Source organism: Hemitrygon akajei, chromosome 10 (genome assembly GCF_048418815.1).
Source record: "Hemitrygon akajei chromosome 10, sHemAka1.3, whole genome shotgun sequence".
NCBI lineage: Eukaryota > Metazoa > Chordata > Chondrichthyes > Myliobatiformes > Dasyatidae > Hemitrygon > Hemitrygon akajei.
In genome coordinates, this window is record NC_133133.1 from 135,136,887 (window position 1) to 135,157,423 (window position 20,537).

Here is a 20,537-nt window from a genome sequence, read left to right on the forward strand (position 1 = left end):
TCAGTCCTTGCCATGTCCAACCACGGAATCTACAAGCCCTGTAATACTCATCTTGAAAATTCTACATGTGTGCAAATGATTTGCACGTTTTCATAACCATTTTTTGAGGAAGGAATGCTTCTTGATTCAACTTCTAAATGATATATTTTGAAGACTAATGTTCAGTGCTTTGATCTGGAAATCATTTCTCTGCTTTATCAGAACTCTTCATCAATTTAAACACATCAACTCAATCAGCCCTGTTCCCCGGTAAATATAAGCCAGTTTTCCCACAACTTGACTTCATAATGTAAGGCTTTTAACCTATTTATACAACATCTTTCATTCAGCAGAAAAATGGGCCCTTCAACCCATCAGGTCCAGACTGACATTAAACACCTGTTTCAAATACACTAATCCATTTTATTCAATCCATAATTCCATCAACTCTCCCATTTACTATCACCCAGTTGCACATGGGGCAATTTGTAGTGACCAGTTAACTGACCAACCCATAGATCTCTGGTCTAGGGGGAAACACCCAGAGGAGATCCATGTAGTCACAGGGAAAGTATAGGTATTTAATTAGTTAGTTAAACCTATCACCCCTGCTGAGGGGATAGACCGCTGACAGCAGCTCACCAGAGGCCTCTGTCCTGAGCCAGTCTTTCGAGTTGTACCTAGGCATAGCCCATCTTGGTGTTGGCTTCAAGGTTGCATCGCCAGGTGTTCTTTGGCAAGCCTCTCTTCCACTTTCCCTTGGGATTCCACATTGGCACTTGCCTGATGATGTTAGTACTTGGCTTACGCAGCATGTTTCCTAATCATCCCCATCTTCTTTCCCTAAGTTTCACTTCCACTGCTCGCTGGTGTGTTCTCTGCCATAGATTGGAATTGCTGATTACTTCTGGCCAGCAGATCCAGAGGATTTTTCTCAGAGAGCTATTAACAAAGGTCTTCATTTTCCTAGTGATAATCTTTGTTGTCCGCCAAGTCGCTGCCCTGTACAGAGGAACTGACTTCACATTGGAGTTGAACAGTCTGATCTTAGTGTGTTGTGATCGCTCCCTGGAGTACCAGATGCCCTTGAGCTGAATGAAGGTTGCCCTAGCTTTGTCAATCCTTGTCTTGACATCCGCACCATTGTTGCCCTGTCTTTCAATGACACTACCCAGGTAGGCGAAGGCTTCTACCTCCTCAAGTGGACTTCCCTCGAGTGACCGAGACGATGTGGGGTAAGTTGATCTTGAGGACTTCAGTTTTCCCTTTGTGGATGTTAAGGCCCACTTGTGATGATGTGTTTGATGGTTCTGTTGTTTTTTTCCTGCATCTGCTTGTGGGTATGGGACGGAGCTATATCATCAGCAAAGTCCAGGTCCCCCTCTTGTTTCCATAGAGTCCACTGTATCCCATTCCTTTTCTGTGCTGCAGCTGTCCTCGTGATCTAGTCTATGACCAGGAGGAACAAGAAAGGGGACATCAGGTACCCTAGTCTGACTCCTGTCTTCACTTGAAAGTTACTGGTGAGTTCTCCACCTTGACTGACTCTGAAGAGCCCTTGATCAGTCTAACCATCTTTCCTGGTAATCCATAGTGCTGAAGGATTCTCCATAGACTCTTTATCTACACTGTTGAAGGTTTTTTTAACACATATACAGAGATAAATTCCACTCAAGTGACTGCTTGACTCTTATGTGTAGTGTGGCTATTTGATCAGTGCATGGTCTGTTCTTACAGAAGCCTACTTGCTCATCTCTTAGTTTAGCATCTACAGCATCCTTCATCCTCTGTAGTATTATCCTGTAGGAGACTTTTCCTGGGACTGTCAAGAGTGTGATGCCTCTGTAGTTGAAGCGATGGATAAGGTCTCCCTTATTTAGAATCTTGACAAGGTAGCCAACTTTCCAGTCTGTTGGTCTCTGCTCTTTTTCCCCAGATCTTCTGAAAGAGAGGGTACAGCAACTACTGTAGTGTCCAGGTCTGCCTTGAGAGCTTCTCCAGGAATGTTGTCTGGACCAGCTGCTTATTATTGCTTTCCTGATCTCTCTGGTATGCTTGTCTCTGTTTATAGGCAGGTCATTAGTGGTTGGAGGGATGTCAGGTGGGTTTAGAGGTGAGGGTCTGTTTAGCAGATCTTTTAAGTGTTCATCTCAGCTGATCAGCTGCTGTTCTGCTCCCACTATGGACTTCCCATCCCTGTCCTTGACTGGCCTTTCAGGCATTCTGTACTTGCCAGACAATCTCTTGGTGGTCTCATACAGCTTTCTCATGTTACCACACCCCACTGCTTGTTCTGCCTCCTCTGCCGGGCCATCTATAAAACTGCACTTGTCTGCTTTAATGCTCTTCTTCACTGCTCCGTGAGCCTCTGCGTGCTTTCCCTGTGCTTTCGCCTTTCCAGTTCGAGTCCTACAATTATTCATGATTGCCTTCTTCTGCCTCTTGCATAACGTTTCAGCTGATATCCAGTCTTCCTGCTGGTTCTTTTTGACACCTAGTACCTCTTGACATGTCAAGACTTATGTTTCCTTAACTTTCTGCCATTTGTTGTGTAGATCCTTTTTCACATGCAGTCCTTGTTGCACTTGGAACTTGTTACTGAGGACCAATTTGAATTGGGTTTTCATCTCTCAGAAGATTAACATTGTATCTCTGCCTCATTGACGCTGATTCTATCCAATTCTTATTTAGTTTGCGTTTTAGCTTTGCAAGCAAGTGGTGTTGGTCAGATGTGATATCTGCTCCTCTCCTCACTCTAACATCTTGAAGTGATCTCCTGAATTTCTTGGACATACTGATGTGGTCTATTTGGTTCTCTGTTATGTCGTCAAGTGACAGCCATGTGTGCTTGTGAATTGTTCTGTGGGGGAAGATGCTGCTTCCAATGACCATGAGCATTTTGCCCATGTGGGCAAAGAGCTGACCATTCCCGCTCAATCTGGGTGTTCCTATCATGTCTTTGTAGTCAGTGTAATCCAATCCTATTTTTGCATTGAAGTCTGCCAGGAGAATGTTAGTATCTCTTTCAGGATATTTTGGAGCCTAATATAGAAATGTCCTTGATTCCTTTGACAATGTTGTTAGTTTGTGCATAACCTGATCTTTACTGATGATGCAGGAACCATGGACTTTGCATGCTATTAATGCATTTTGTGTTACTTTTGATAGCACGAATGCTATTCCTTGTGTGTGTGAGGCATCAGTTCTTCCTCATCAGTTCCCATCATCAGCCACCTCTGCCCGGGCTACATCCATCATGTCTCACTGATGTCAAGTAGGCTCAGATTGTGATTCTTCATTTCGCCCGTCGCTTGTGCTGTCTTCTCGCATTCATATGTGGTCTTTACTTTCCATGTTCAATGGTGTTGGTCCTGGATGATTGAAGGATGATCGACCCCTGTAGATTCTATGGACTTGTGGCTTTCACCACACAACCATATGTCTTCTAGGTGAAGGTCCTTCCTCTCCAAGGGATGAGATCTTTGGAGCTTCTGTTGATGTTTCTGTAGCTCTAGGATTTTACAGGATGGAGTTGCTAGCCCCAGGCCCAACCCTCTTCCTTTTGCAACCGGGCTTGGTACTGGCAATAGCAGAGTTTAGAGAAAGCATCATGTGTGTGTTGCTTTGGATTTCCAGCATCTGCAAGTCTTCTCATGTTCAAAATAGGCCATACCAGAGATCAGGATTGAATGTGACTCACTGCAACTGTGAGGCTACTTGTTGTGCTACTTGGCAGAATTAAAACCATGCCTTGATGGCTAGTGAGGAATCAGGAGCAATGAACTCTATTTTGCATTCTGTATAGTGTACATTCTGGTTTCTACTCCATTGTAATGTTGAATAACATGAGCTATTCAAATAGCATGCTGTTACGTTCCCCAGTAACCGGGTAATTTACCAGCAAAGGTAGACGGGTCCGCTGAGCCTGGTGCTACTATTTTCAAACGTTTTATTCATAAAGGGGCACAAACATATGGTTAATACAAAACATTCAGATCATATACATCGTCAAAACTCAATCTAAAGCATAGGTGTAGTAATAATCAATCAAAAATGAGCTCTATCGTTGTCTAGGGGTTAAACGATTTGTCCAATTGAAATATAAAAGTCTCGCCAGTTCATGGAGGCTTTTTGCCTCTTGAGGGACCGCTGCGTGTTCACGGGTTGGACAGAGAAAATAAACTTGCCAGCCTTCTGGACTCAAAGCTTGAGATCGAGAACGGGAGTTCCTCGTTGTCAGTCCGAACTCCTCTTCGGGGATATTAGCCACTCGACTCCCTAGCTAGGGGATCCGAATCACACGTGGCTTCCGAGCAGCTTCCCGTTATTACGAGAAGAATGAGCGATGGTGTCCGTCTAGTGCGTCGCTGGAGTACCGCCTCCAGCGGTCTCCTTTTTATCATGGCTGGCAGATTTGTAAATGTCAATCAAGGTAGGGTGAGGCCATCCCCACACCACATTGCCCGAGGGTGTCCATGTCCCTGATATCTGGCACGTACTATAGAGTTGCAATTCACACAGGTGCCTCTAAGAACAATGGTCAACTCCGTGGCATTGTCTCTCATTTCCTGGGTCCAAGACCCGAATTAATAGCGATCTTGCGATTCTCTTGAAGGAGGGGGCTGAGGTCATGACACATGCAGAACAAAAGCTTTTCACTGTATGTTGGTACATGTGACAATAATAAAACAAATGCAAATACCTCAGCAGGAAATGTGTACTTTAGAGGAAACCTTACAGGAGAAGATGCAAAGGCTTCAACAAGGAAGTTCCAGAGCTGAAAACCTGATAGTGGGAGGTACAGTTGATAATGATGGACTGAAGTGTATAGGATCTACAGAGCAGAGCCAGTGGAATGAATACATGGAGGTTCTTATTTCCCAGATAAACCATGTTCTTCAGACCTGCTTCTCCTTGTGTCCTGCAAGCACAAATCCTTCGAACTGATTCTGAAATGTTAGTTCTTCCCACTTTCATGCCCTCCTCTCTTCCTGATGTTCTTTCTCCTAAGTAGGCACAACATACAGTCATGTTAAATACTCTTCCACAATTGCTGAGGGATAAACATTGAGCATGTAGATAGAAGAGCACATAAATGGCCATTGTCAGATACCTGTAATCACTGCCATTACAAAGGCAATCACTGCCATTGTAACTCTCTGTTCCCCTTCATCTCAGAATTGGAAAGTTTCAATGTGAAATAGATTCAGTATTTTTCTGGAAGTAAACATAGAACATAGAAATCTACAGCACATTACAGGCCCTTCAGCCCACAATGTTGTGCTGACCATGTAAACTCTCTAGAAACTGCCTAGAATTTCCCTACTGCATAGCCCTCTATTTTTCTAAGCTCCATGTACTATCTAAGAATCTCTTAAAAGACCCTATGGTATCTGCCTCCACCACTTTCACTGGCAGTGTATTCCACACACCCACCACTCTGTATGAGAAACTTACCTCTGACATCCCCCTTGTACCTACTTCCTAGCACCTTAAAACTATGGACCTCCCCCCCCACTCATGTTAGCCATTTCAATCTTGGAAAAAGCCTCTGCCTATTCACATGATCAATGCATCAATTAATCTTTTTTAATTAAGATAAAATTAATCTTTTTAATTAATTTGAAAGAGTCCAAACTTCTGTTTAAAAATCATAATGATTGCTCACTGATGATTCCCAAATTAATTTAAGCTTGGTAGACATCAGATGACCATTTTTGTTGTCGGTCAGCTGTCTGTGATACCGGCTCAGTTTTTCACCCCTCTCCACATGTACTCCCTGACCTTCTATTTGCAACACACCCTCTTTGTCTGCATTGACAACTCTTGCTTGAACCCATCCCTCTCCTCACTTTCCTTGCAACTTGAAACCTTTTTTTTCTCTGTTTCTCCCTCTTCTGTTCAAAGGGTTTTCAACAGAAACATTAGCTGTTTCTCGTTCCACAAATGCTGTCTGACAAACTGAGTGTTTCCAGCTTTTTTTATTCTTTGTTCTCAATCGCCCTGAAATAGTTTGACATGTGGCCACTATAATTCATTTGCCTTATTTATGATGCACTTTGTGTTGTTCTACAGTAGGATACCCTCTGGGATACTCTCTGAATTTGTCAGCTCTTTTAGTCTGATTTGGAAGGTTCTGTGTGTAGCACATAATTGCCTCTCTCAAAATTACATAAGGAAATTCTGGGTTTGCATCATCTCCATTGGCACTCCAGTGCAGGACTGAGGGTGTGCTGCATTGCCATCTTTCAGATAAATTGCCATCATGGGAATTTAAAATCCAATGATATATTTGAAGAAAGTCACAGTTGTTCTCATCATCCTGACCATATTTATCACTCAAGCCTCACTCTGAATGTAAAGCATTCCATTTTTGCCAAGTTTTTGTTTGTGGGATCTTGTTGTTCTAAAATTATCTACATTCAAAAGTTCTTTGTTTTCTTTATACATAACAAGAATGTAAGGTACTATAGAAATGAATGTTCCTTCAGAATAATAGGATTACCTCCAATCCATGGGAACTGTTCCGTAATCTGTAGGATTTCACAAAATGATCATTCATAGTTCACATGGCTATTTCTTTTAGTACTTGAAGGTGCAGATTTAAACCATTGAGATATATTGGCCTTCAGTCCCATTATTTTCTCCATCACATTTTTTTTGCTAATACTAATTTGCTGGAATTCTTTCTTTTCATTAAGCTCATGGTTTCTGAGCATGTATAGGAAGTTATTAGGAATCCCCTTGTGTGAAGGCAAAAACCAACATATTTGCCATATTTTTGCTAAGTAATAATTTTCCCCATTTCTAACATGGGCTAAGTTTTTTCTTCTCTTTTTGCATACACTGAGTAACTCTTATAGTTCATTTTCTTTACTCTGACACTTTACTTTTCCTCCATCAGTCAAACTGTTGGTACTTTTCATTATGAATACTGAACTGCTGCCAATTCGCAGGCCTGACACTACTCCTGACAACTTCATATACTTACTATTTGGATCTAATAATATCCTTAACTTCTTTTGTAAGCTGTGGTTAGGCTACATTTCCTTATGTGTCGCTGCACCAGAAGGAACTGTAGAACTGTTAGAGTTTCTGAATGCAAGCTGCAGCTACAGTCATGCCTCTTAAGGGATCATCCCAATCTATCATAGCCACTCAATCCTCAAGTCTTAGCAGTTTCCTATGTTTCAGTTTAGGGCCCTGATCTCAGATTGAACTACAGCACCTTCCATCTTCAATGAAGAATTCTATCATGTTATAGGCACCTTTCCCTGAAGGACCCCACACAACAAAAGTATTAACTAATCCCTTCTCTTTAGGCAATAACCAGTCCAGAATAGACTGTTCCCCATTTGACTTATCAACACTGGCATGAAAAGTCTTATCTCGCAAACTCTAGAATTTCATCCTTGTCAGTATTGTGGCTAGTTTGGTTTATAGACTGGAAATTCCTATTCTTACTGTAGTACCATTTCTACATACATCTTCATTTGCTGTTTAATGCTGTCCTCTGCATTATCACTACTGCTTGAGCACTATTGACAACTTCCACCAACTTGTGCCCAGATTTGCCAAGACTGTTTTCACGACTTCAGTTTCTGAACTGATTTCCTTCTCGCTATTGGTCTAACTTCATCTTTTGATAACAACTCCACACCCTGTCCTTTTTGCTTTGTGATTATTGAACACCCTCAGATATTTAGCTTTCAGCCTTGGCCACCCTGCAGAAGTGGTTCCACTCTGGCATTTCCATTTCCAGCGATAAGCATGGCGTTGTTACAGCTGGGGCGTTGGAGTCCAGAGTTCAATTCCCATGTCATCTGTAAAAAGTCGGTATGTCCTCCCTGTGGAATGCATGGGTTTTCTCTGGGTGCTCCCGTTTCCACTCACAGTCCAAAGGTGTACTGGGTAGGTTAATTGGTCATTGTTAATTGTCCTGTGATTAGGTTAGGGTTAAATTGGCAGCTATCTGGGTTTGCGGGACAGTAATGTCAAGAGGTTTCAAAGGGCCCATTCCACGCTGTATCTCTAAATAAAACAAAATAAATAATTCTCAGTCTATCCATTCATACTGTTAATTTGTCTGCCCTGCATCATGAGTTCAAACTCAGCCACCTCCAGTTTTCTTTGTTGCTGTTACCCTCTGGTTCATCGAGGAGAAGACAGTCTCCGGCCCCGCCACACTTGTGAAATCTCGTTTGTGTGGATGCTGCATGATGTTTCTCCTGTTACAAATCAATGCCACAAAATAACAAACAGTACGCCATATGCAATTAAATGATTTAGCTTTATAATACTTAATTTTACTGGAGGGTTAGTAAAGAAAAACAAAGAAAAGGGCCCATTTTAATGAAACTGTCTAATGTGCACGTTGGAGCTCACAGTTGCCCGTCCGTTAGTTCCCCAACGATTTCCCCTGGGTGTCGTCGACTCCCGGCCCCATTGCAAGTCCACTCCATCCTGCAGTCTACAACCTCTCCCTTCTGGCATCTTCTCTCTCCATCTTCTGCTGAACAAAAGCCTGCGAATCCCTCGCTCTCAGACACACAAGAAGTAAAAACCACTCCCCTTGTTGGACAGTGCACATTCCAGAGCCCCCGTTATCTCTGGTCATAACCCAAACACTGCAGCTACAGAGAAACCATTACACTAGCAGTGAAACCTTTCCCAGGGTGTTATATTTCATTTTGCTAACCATCTTCGCATTTTTCTACTATGACCAATTTTTTTCTAAACACAGCCTATTTGTTAGTGCACTCTTTTGTTTGTATGCCCTGCTCCTTCCCAATGGAGTCTGGTTATTCTTACTCCACTCACATTCCTGCACTACTTCCTTGTATTTTCACTGTACTATTAAGAACTTTCTCCTCTAGGACTAACATCTTTTGTGTTCTCAAAGTTCTGAGGATCAAAATAGAGAAAAGAATGTAAACTTCCATTCATATTCACCTTCCTTGGCACAAGCAGCCAGCTGATAAAGTGTAGCTATCCTGTTTAAAGTGGTGTCCACACCGGACGGTCAGGCGAGTGGTCCTGGGTTCAAATCCAGCCGATCTCTCGCACATTCCATCCGTGCTGTGTTGAATATCGAGCTAGCAACTCGGGCTTGTGAGAGAAACAGCAAGGTGCAGAAAGGAGCAAAAATACTGCTTAGGGGGTATTGATTGAGCATTGAATCTTCCCCCAGGGCTCTTGGGAATAATCCCAGCTCTTCTGAAAAATAGTGTTCAAGTTCATTTTCAGAATCAGAATCAGGTTTAATATCACCTGCATATGTTGTGAAATTTGTCGCCTTTGCAGCAGCAGGACAATGCAATACATAATAACAGAGAAAAAATGTGAATTACAGTGAGTATATATATTAATTAGTTAAATAATTAATGCAAAACTAAACATTTAAAAAAATGTAGTGAGATAGTGTTCATGGGTTCAATGTCCATTCAGAAATCAGCAGAGGGGATGAAGCTGTTCCTAAATCGTTGAGTGTGTGCCTTCAGGCTCCTGTACCTCCTTCCTGATCGTAGTAATGAGGAGAGGAGATGTCTTGGGTGAAGGAGGTCCTTAATGATGGATGTCACCTTTTTGAATCATCACTCCTTGGTCATGGGGAGACACACATACATGTGATTAAAATAGTACTGAACAGTTTTCCTTTTATTTCTGAAATCTATTTGTTTTCCCTCAGTGGTTTATTTGAAGCACTAAGCTCCCAAGGCAGAGTTCCAAAATGTACATAGTAGTTTCCATTGTTCTCTTCCCCAGTCCGCAACATGCTGACAGATTTCATGCTGGCAGCTCTTGTATACCTTGTTTCAGTGCTCAGTTTTCCTCTGTGAATTAAGGCAGAAAATATTAACAAGTTGTTTAATCATTGAGAACACTGTAGCCAAGACAGTACTTCACTCCCTTATCTTAGACAAACATACAAAAAAAATTGAGCAGAAACATAAGTCACTTTCCTATTCTCATCTAAAAGATGCATTCATCTGTTTCTGCAGTACCCTGGTGAGGAGAGTGATTGGAACATGATAGAATTTTGCTTTGAGTTTTAAAGTGATGCTACTGAATTGTATATAAGATTGCTGTTATAAAAATCAATTAATAATTGGGAAATTGCACTCGGTGGCCACTTTATTAGGTACTAATGTACACCTGTTTGTTAATACAAATAGCTAATCAGCCAATCATGTGGCAGCAGCTCAAGGCATGGTCAAGAGGTTCAGCTGTTGTTCAGACCAAGCATCAGAATGGGGAAGAGATGTGATCTAAGTGACTTTAACAGTGGAATGATTGTTGGTGCCAGACGGGATGGTTTGGATATCTCAAACACTGCTGATTTCCCAGACTTTTGATGCACACCAGTCTCTAGAGTTTATGGAGAGTGGTGCGAAAACAAAAATCAGCCGGTGAGCAGCAGTTCTGTGAGCCAGAAACACCTTGTTATTGAGAGGGGTCAAAGAAGAATGGTTCAGGCTGACAGGAAGATGTCAGTAACTCAAATAATCACACATTACAACAGTGGTGTGCAGAAACACATCTGTGAATGCACAACATGTCAAACTTTGAAATGGATGAGCCACAGCAGCAGCAGATTGCAAACATAGACTCAATGGCCACTTTATTAGGTACAGAAGGTACTTAATAAATTGGCCACTGAGTGTATATTCTGACGGTAGATCAGTAATGGTAAGCATTTGAATAATTCATAATTATGAATAATTATGTATCAATTCCATGAAGAAAGACTTAAATGTAGTATGGCCCAAGCCATGGATAACAGGATGAATTACAGGTGCCAAAACGTTAAGAAAAGTGGCAGACTGTTATAAAGAAGAGCAGGAAACCTGAAGGTTGATTTATGGAAAGTCATAGAATTGTACAGCTCAGAAACAGACCCTTTCAGCCCATCTTGTCAATACCTATCTATGCATTATTGATAAAGAAAAAATAAAACTTCAGAGTTGAAATCAGATTTATTATAATTGACATATGATTTGAAATTTTCTGTTTTGCAGCAGCAGTACAGTGTGAGGACATAAAAGTCTTTAACTTACAAAAATAAATAGAGTACAGAGAAGGAATAACAAGTTAGTGAGCATTGATTCAGAAATTTGATGGCAGAGGGGAAGAAGCTGTTCTTAATTCATTCATTGTGGGTCTTCAGACGCCTCATCTCCTCCCTGAAGGTTGTAATGAGAAGTGGTGACGGTCCTTAGTGATGTATATCACTGGGTGGTAGGGTCCTTGATGAAAAATGCCACTTTCTAGAAACCTCTATATGCCATAAGTGATGAGGAAGGCTCCGTGGTTTTACAGTTACTGTGACTTGTGATCTTATCATAAATTGGCAGTACCTCTTCACATTTCTGCCTGGGTTATAATATGGTGAGTTAGAATACCCACGTTTTGTTATTTGGTTTTCCCACAGAACAGGCCAATTCACTGAGTCAAACCACTACCTTTGATAAATTTTGCTGGTGATTTTCCCCTTTAAGGTTCTTGATTAGTCAGGGCATCAAAGGGTATGGGGTGAAAGCAGGTTACTGGAAGAATTGGATCAGCCCACGATGGAATGGTGGAGCAGACTCGATGGGTCAAATGGCCTGCTTCTGCTCCTCTATCTTATGGTCTAATATTAAAGCTTCCTGGTGGTTCTGAGTGATGTCTGTTTTGATGTGCATCCAACGAAATATAACTTGCAGCACACTGCGCTGGGAGCTAGTAGTCACAGGTCCAAGCTATGACACCCTGTGCCTTGGCCAGTGTTGCCACCTTTGATCAATGCTGAACAATCCCCTGATTTCATAGAACATCTGAAGGTTAGCATGGGACTGCATCAGTTGCAATGACCACTGTGCACTGGGATTATCTCAGATACTTGCCAGCAATGAACTGCCGAGTCATCATAAGTCTCTGCCATATTTTGGTTTTCTCTCAACTACCATATCTTCTTCATTATACCTTTATGTTATGTAAAAGGTTCAGTCAACCACAATGAATTTTTCTCAAAGAGAAACTGCAGATGCTGGAAATCTGAAATAAATACAGAGAATGCTGGAAACACTCAGCATGCCATGCAGCACCTGCAGAAAGAGAAACTGATTTAATTCTTCAGCAGTGACAAAGGGTCTTTTCCTTGAAACATTAATACTTTTTCTCTTTCTACCGATTCTGCCTGAAACTGCTGAGGGTTTCCAGCATTTTCTGTCTTTGTGACATAAATGATTGCAGTGATAAACTAGATTAAAACATGGAATGGGTAAAGGTTGCTCAGATGAGGGTTGTATTCACTGGAGTTTAGGAGACTGAGAGGGGACTTGATTGAAACAAATGACAGCATGAGGGGTCTTGAAAGGATGAACATAGAAAGAATGTTTCCTCAGGTGGAAAAATCTGAAGTCACTGATTAAAGTACAGAAGTCACCCATTATGATAGAGATGAAAGATTTTATTTTGTCTCAGAAAGTCCTGAATCTTTGAAACTCTGCTGCATAAATTGTGATGGAAGCAGATTTCTTTAGCACATTTTAAAGGGAGAAGGAGATGGAATTGTGATAAAGCAAGTGGGTGAAAGGTAACCATGGAGATGAATGGGGGATTCTGGTTATAATATATCAGTCATCATCTTATTAAATGGTGGAACAATTTTGGGTGAACAGCGTGGTCTAATCCTGCTTCTATAGTATTATGATGAAAATGTACAATACAATATTAAATTGAGGTGGCTTGGTTATTGCACACAAGTTTTATCAGATCACAGCACTTGAATGTTATGACATGGAATGAGTTAGAAGATGGGAATGAAGGCTGAGCAACCAGGGAAATGGTGGTGGTACAACAGAGGATGGCCCAGTACTTCATCTAACACAGCCATCGCCTCTCAACTCCAGCAGCTGGGTTCAGACCCGGCCTCGGTTCTCCTTGTGAGTTATTCCCAGGTGCTCCAGTTTCCTCTCACATCTCAAAGGCATGTAGGTTGATATGGCTACTGTAAATTGCCTCTAGTGTGCAGATGAGTGGTAGAAATTGGGGGAGTTAACAAGAAAGTGGGGAAAACTTTTAAAAATAGGATTAATGCAAATATGTGCTTGATGTACAGTGAACCAAAGGGCCTATTGATTGCTGAACACTTCAATTGCACTATCCAGCAATATACTGTACCCATGTTATCCTCATTTTGGATATTGATAATGTCGAGTTAGTCTGTCTCATTCCCCAGCTCTTTCCCTATAGCCCGGTGACCTTTTATTCTCCTCAAGTATCTTTGAGACTGTTTTTGAATGCAATAGTTGAATCCTTTTCCTCCACCTTCCCACATTTTGAATTCCGGATCATGTCCACTATTCATCTCCTGTAGCTTTATTCATGCCCCGTGTATGTTCATCAATGGTAACATTTTTTCAGCAGTATTGGACTATTTCAAAAATCAATTATTTTGATAAGACAATTAGAAATTCTAATTAGCAGCTGGAAATTCTTGAAGTAATGCCAAGCAGTTTGTGTGTTTTGTTATTACTGTTACTGAAGCCTTGACAGTTTAAAACAGAATGTATTTATAGAGTTTGATTTTATTGCAATAAAGTCATTTGGTATTTTGTTCTGTAACCAGAGCCCAGTGAAGCACCTGCAGAATTGACTGTCTGGAGTGTCTCATCATCAGAGATTGAAGTATCCTGGACGCCTGTGACCCAGCGGTCAATCGAAGGCTATGAAGTAAGTTCAAATCATCTATCATATTGAAGTATCTGTGAATAATTGCAACATTGCAGTTTACATTTGGGGAAATCAGCACCTATGTGAGTTTAAAAAACAACAGGACTATTTCAGTGTGGAGCACATGTACTGACTTTATCTCTCAACTATGTTCCATCCTACTTTGTAGGCTGAAGCACTTTAGGCTTTTTGCTGAGTTGCAAGTTAGAATCTTGTTCGCCAATCAATTGATTCACAAGTAATCTGTCAGAGGGTCAAACCTCTGACCAATTACTTGATGTATGAGGGATTGAATTTGTGGTTGAGGTTATCTTGCCAGTCATCAGTTTGATCTGCACTCAGTCCACCATTTTATACAACTTGACCTTGGCTGTGGTGCCTGCTATTCACAGTTTCTGCAGGAGGTCACCACTGCCTTATCAGATCCACCTCCCAAACCTGAGAGCAAAGGCACAGGGGCAGATGAAAAAGAGTAAATTGAATCTTGGTGTAGCAGTTACTTTAAAACAAACCGAAACCACAGGCAGACTAAGCCAGGATGTCGACATTGTATGAAGCGCTTCCAAAATAACCAAGTTCTAAAATCAAAAAAGGTATGTATGATCCTTTACTACAAAACCAACAAAGATGAACAATCTTGTAGCAATAAAAAATAACAAAACTAAATCAACGCTATAGCGGTCTAACTTGCAGTCTAACAGTGATATCAGTGTTCTGTACGTATTTAAGCAATCTAGTTATGTTCCAATTAACATCTCAATTCGCGGTCAACAAAATTAGCATAACTAAGTGGTTGAACTAAATTAGCAGTCAACAAAAAAATATTACTTCCTGGCTGCCGCTAACTAAGTCAAAGGATGAATACATAATGATACTCATTTGCTTTAACCACAGTCCAACCCACATGACAAATTACCATAATAAATGCAACACAAAATACAATACAGACAGAAAGTAGATACATGGCTCCTGCACTTAGGATGAAGGACATTTGTTTTGTGGAGAGATTGCAGGACCTGTGTTTGTTCCTGGAACGGTAAGGTTGCAAGGAGATCTGACAGCATTACTTCAAATGATGATGAGTATGGACAGATTAAGGAGGGGAAACCATTCCCTCTGGTACAGGTTTAAGAACTAGGGGACGAAGAATGAAGATGAAGATTTAGAGAACTGATAATGTCCCATGCCTCAAATGGTCAGAGTCTGAAATGCTTTGTCAGAAGCAGTAATAGATGCAGGTACATTTGCTGCTTTCAAAAGAGAACTGGATAATTACCTGAAAGGAAAGAATTAGTGGAGCTGTGGGGATAGGTGGGGGATTGGACTCTTTGGATCACTCTGACAAAGAGCCAGTGCACTCAAAGGGTAGAATGGAGTCCTTCAATGCTGTTACAGTTTTGTAAACCTCTGAGGAACAAGGGCAATAAATGCATGGGAATATGTCAGTTCCTCATAACAGATTCCTGATGTGATATAATCATTGCTAGATCAGAATTCTAGGTCTTCCTGTCAAACAGTTGTCAAGGGCACCTTTGTGGCCTCGAGTGACTCAGAAAGTGGCTTATAATTTTCTTCTGAGTCAATGATGCCTTCTCACAGGAGGGAACTTTTAAAAATTCAATGGATAGAATTAGTTGTAGAATTTATCAACAGAGGAGATCAACTGAAGTTAATTTATTTTTATAAAAGCAACAAGATAGTACTTGTGCTCAGCTTCTGGCTCAAATTGTTCAAACAAAGAATAACAGATTTACATGGCTGACTAATAATCCAGACTAACACCAAATCAGGACTGATGAAGGGAGTCGGCCAAAAAATGTCGACTCTTTATTCCATTCCATATATGCTTCCTATATTTTCTGTGTGTTTTTCTGGATTTCCAGAATCTGCAAAACTTCTTGTGTTAATAATCCAAAGTCCGAGACTAGTAATCTGGATATATGAAATCTTCCATTTAATTCCAGTTCAAGATAGTAAAAAGGATTTTTTCAGAAACAAGGCTAATACCAATGATGTGGCAGTAATAAAAGTCCGTCAGGTTCTCTAGTATTTTTTCTAACTTTTATATCTCTTTGGGAAGAAAATCTGCAGTCCTAACTAAGCATTCAACAGCTTTACCATTGTTGACTTCAACCACCTGCTCCAATCAACATTCATTTGCTAGAAACTTACTGGATAGCCCACGTAAGTAATATGGAACAAGAACAGGTTAGAGTCTGGTTATCAGGCAGCAGCCGACTTTCCTTCTATTCTTCTTCTGCATCCATTAGGTCAAAAGTGTGATGAAATGCTATCTCGCTGAGTGCATTTCCAGAATTCTCAAGAAGCCTATTTGATTAGAAACCCATCCACCGCTAGACATTTCCTTCCTCCACCACTGCTGTGCAGTGCATTGTAGAATGTGGGTCTTGCAAGATTCACTGCAGCTTGCAAGGATATTGACAAATACTCCAAACTTGCAACATCAAGCCACTTGGGACATCAAGGGCAATGAATGCACTGGAAGTCCCACTAAATACAATTTTCCCATCAAAACACACCCTCTCCTGACTTGGAAACTTTGTTGTTTCCTCATTGTCATTTGATCAAAATCCCCAAATGACTGCTCTTCAAAGTGTTTTCATCTCAGGGAATGCAGCAGTTTAAGAAAGTAGCTTACCACCACTTTTCTCAAGAAATACCAGTGATGAATATTATATACTGGCCTTGCCTACATACCATGGATAGAATATATGGCAGATTCAAGCCTTGCTTTCGTCTAGTGTGCTGGCAAGATTGATGGAGTTGTTCTTATTGCTTTCATACTGCAAATTTAATCAAAGCAGCATGAATTTCATCAACTAAATCATGGTTTTCAGTTGCTCAGAAACAACTAATTTTCTTTCTGATGATTAATTGTGTACTTGAAGTCAGGAGATATCAGCAGAGCAGCTCCTCATCGGCCAAGCTCCTATTTCCTGTTCCAAATCCTTTTGGAAGTACTAAAACATTTTTGTACCCAATGCTTCCTTTCCTCTCTAGGGCATTGTAATTTAAATCAGCAAGTCAGCCTCCGAAAATGTCTGTGTTTTTGATTCTTCACTTCACCACAGTGGAACTTGGGATATCTTACTCTACTAACCACCATTTCAAATGTCCCTTCTGATGCTTTGCCTGTGTTTTTCAGGTTGTTGAAAATACAAACGGCAACCAGGAAGAACCGTGAACAATTTTCTCGGTGTTCAGGCCAAAAACCCATCAACTGGTCATTCTTTTTCTGTTTGTTCAGTCTTGCTTTTCATCAAATTACCAGCAGGATCAAACACACAAACTAATCTTTGAATTTGAGCACAATCAGAATCTGAATCAAGTTTAATATCACCTGGATATGTCATGAAATTTGTTTTGTAGCAGCAGTACATTGCAATACATAATAATAAACAATTACAACTAGAAGTATAAAAAATTAAATTATATATTAGTGCAAAAAGAGAGGGAAAATACTGAAGTAGTGTATATGGGTTCATTGTCCAATCAGAAATCTGATACAGTAGTGGAGGGGAAGAAGCTGTTTTCTGAAATGATGTTTGTGTCCAGAGGCTCTTGTACCTCCTCCTTGATTTTAGCAATAGGAAGAGGGCATGAATTGGGTGATGGGGGTCTTTAATAATGGGGACGCTAGTGCCCATGATAGAGCTGGCGGAGTTTACAACTTCCTGTAGCCTTATATCCTATGGAGTGGCTCCTCTGTACCAAATAGTGATGCAACTAATTAGAATGCTCTTCACGGTACATCTGTAGAAATTTGCGAGTGTGTTTGGTGACATACAAATTCTCCTCAAACTCCGAATGAAATATAGTCAATGTGTTTGGCTCAGGATAGATCCTCAGAGTTGACACCCAGGAACTTGTGAAAATGCTCACCCTTTCCACTTCTGATCCTTTGATGAGGACTGGTATAAGATCTTGACTTCCCCTTACTGAAGTCCGTAATCAGTTCCTTGGTTTTATTGACATTGAATGCAAGGTTGTTGCTGCAACACCACTCAACCAGCTGATCTACTTCACCCTGTATGCCTCCTCGTCACCACTGGAAATTCTGCCAACAATAGCTGTGTCATCAACAAATTTATAGATGCCATATGTGCTGTGCTTAGCCACATGTTCTTGGGTGTAGAGAGAATGCATCCTTTAGGTGTGCCAGTGTTGATTGTGAGGAGGTGATGTTATTTCCAATCTGCACAGACTGTAATCTGGTGAGGAAGTCAAGGATCCAGCTGCCGAGGGAGGTACAGAGGCCCAGGTTTTAGAGCTTGTTGATTAGAACTGAGGGTATGATTGTTTTGAAGGCTGAGCTGTAGTCAGTAAACAGCAGCCTGGCATAGACATTGCTAGTGTCCAGGTGATCCATGGCCGAGTGGAGATAGGCACATTGCAGCAGATCCAGGTCTTCGCTTAGGCAGGAGTTGATTCTGGCCATGTCCAACCTCTCAAAGCACTTCATCACAGTAGATGTGAGTGTCACTGGGCAATAGTTGTTGAGGCAGCTCCCTCTGCTCTTCTTGGGCATTGGTATGATTGTCGCCCTCTTGAAGCAGGTGGGAACCTTTGATTACAGCTGTGAGAGACTGAGGATGTCCTTGACCACTCCCACCAGTTGGTTGGCACAGGTTTTCAGAGTCCTACCAGGTACACCATCAAGGTCTGATGCCTTGCGAGGATCGATCCTCTTGCAAAATGTTCTGACGTTGGCCACCGAGACAGAGGTCACAGGGTCACCATATGTTGTGGGGATTTGTGTAGGTGTAGATTTATTCTCACTTTAAAAGTGTGCTTAAAAAGCGTTGAGCTCATCTGGGAGTGAAGCATCACCGCTATTAACTCTGATAGGTTTGCCTTGTAGAAAGTAATGGCTTTCAAATTCTGCCAGAGTTGATATGCATCTGGTTCTGTTTCTGACCTTAATTAGATATATTTTTACTCTTAAAATAGCCTTCTTTAGGTTGTACCTGGACTTCTTGTATATTTCTGGATCACCAGTCTTCAAACCCACAGATATTACCCTCAGCAGACTATGGATGTCCAGGTTCATGCATCCCTTTTGATTTAGGTATGTCCAGTATGTTCTCAAAGACACACATTCAACTACAGTGCCTATAAAAAGTATTCATCCTCCTTGGAAGTTTTCATGTTTTATTGTTTTACAACATTGAATCACAGTGGGTTTAATTTGGCTTTTTGACACTGATGGACAGAAAAAGACTCTTTCGGGTCAAAGTGAAAACAGATCTTTACAAAGTGATCTAAATTAATTACAAATATATGACACAAAATAATTGATTGCATAAGTATTCACCCCCTTTAATATGTCACACCAAATCACCACTGGTGCAGCCAATTGGTTTTAGAAGTCGCATAATTAGGCAAGGTGTTTCAATTGATTGTAGTAAAAATACACCTGTATCTGGAAGGTCCACCTGGATTTGCCAAGTATCCTGGCAAAAGAACACTCCAAGCAACTCTATGAAAAGGTTTTTGAAAAGCACAAATCAAGAGATGGATACTAGAAAAATTCCAAGTCACCAGAAGTACAGTTAAGTCAATCATCAAGAAATGGAAAGAATATGGCACAGCTGTAAATCTGCCTAGAGCAGGCTGTCCTCAAAAACTGAGTGACAGTGCAAGGAGGGGACTAGTGAGGGAGACCTATGACAACTGTGGAGGAGTTACAGGCTTCAGTAGCTAAGATGAGAGAGACTGCGCATACAACAACTGTTGTCTGGGTGCTTTACCAGTCACAGTTTTATGGGAGAATGGCAAAGAGAGAGCGACCGTTGAAAAAAACTCGCATGCAATCTCAGTTAGAGTTTGCCAGAAGACATTTAGGGAAACTCTGAAGTCAGCTGGAAGAAGGTTCTATGGTCTAATGTAACAAAATTGAGCTTTTTGGCCATCAAACTAAATGCTCTGTTTGGCATAAGCCAAACACCGCTCATCTTCAAAAACACACAATTCCTACTTTGAAACATGGTGGTGGCTGCATCATGCTGTGGGGATGCTTCACTGCAGCAGGCCCTGGAAGGCTTGTGAAGATAGAAGGTAAAATGAAAGCAGAAAAATACAGGGAAATCCTGGAGGAAAACCTGATGAAGTCTGCAAAAGAACGGTGACTTGGGAAAAGATTTGTTTTCCAGCAAGGGAGTGACCCCAAGCATAAAGCCAGAGCCACACAAGAATGTCTTAAAAACAATAAAGTTTATGTCCTGGAGTGGCTAAGTCTGAGTCCAGACCTCAATCCAATTGAGAATTTGTGGCTGGACTTGAAAAGAGCTGTTCACTCACGATCCCCGTGCAATCTGACTGAGCTTGAGCGGTTTTGTAAAGAAGAATGGGGAAAAGTTGCACTGTCCAGATGTGCAAAGCTGGTAGAGACCTGTCCACACATACTCAAGGCTGTAATTGCTATCAAAGGTGCATCGTCTAAATACTGACTTGAAGGGGGTGAGTAATTATGCAATCAATTATTTATTGTTTAATAACTGTCATAAATTTAGACCAATTTGTAGAAATTTGTTTTCACTTTGACACAAAAGTGTCTTTTCTGTTGATCAGTGTAAAAAAGCCAAATTAAATCCACTGTGATTCAATGTTGCAAAATAATAAAACATGAAAACTTCCAAGGGGCTGAATACTTTTTACAGGTACTTGAACATAGGTCTTGATGAAGTTGGTGACAACTGTGGCATATTCATTCAGACGCGAAGATGAATTCTGAATATTGACCAGTCCACCAACTCAAAGCAGTCCTGTAAGTGTTCCTCTGCCTCCCTTGACCAGACCTTCTTGGTCTTCACCACAAATGC

General features: G+C 41.1%; 1 protein-coding gene across 5 annotated transcripts in view; it reads left to right on the forward strand.

Moving 5' to 3' along the window:
* LOC140734701 (contactin-1-like) overlaps positions 1-20,537 on the forward strand; it is a 715,399-nt gene that overhangs the window by 601,241 nt on the left and 93,621 nt on the right. For all 5 annotated transcript variants that reach the window (XM_073059025.1, XM_073059024.1, XM_073059023.1 and 2 more), the window contains one exon: positions 13,592-13,695. In XM_073059025.1, coding sequence (XP_072915126.1) covers positions 13,592-13,695 — 104 coding nt within the window. The remainder of the gene's footprint in view (positions 1-13,591; positions 13,696-20,537) is intronic.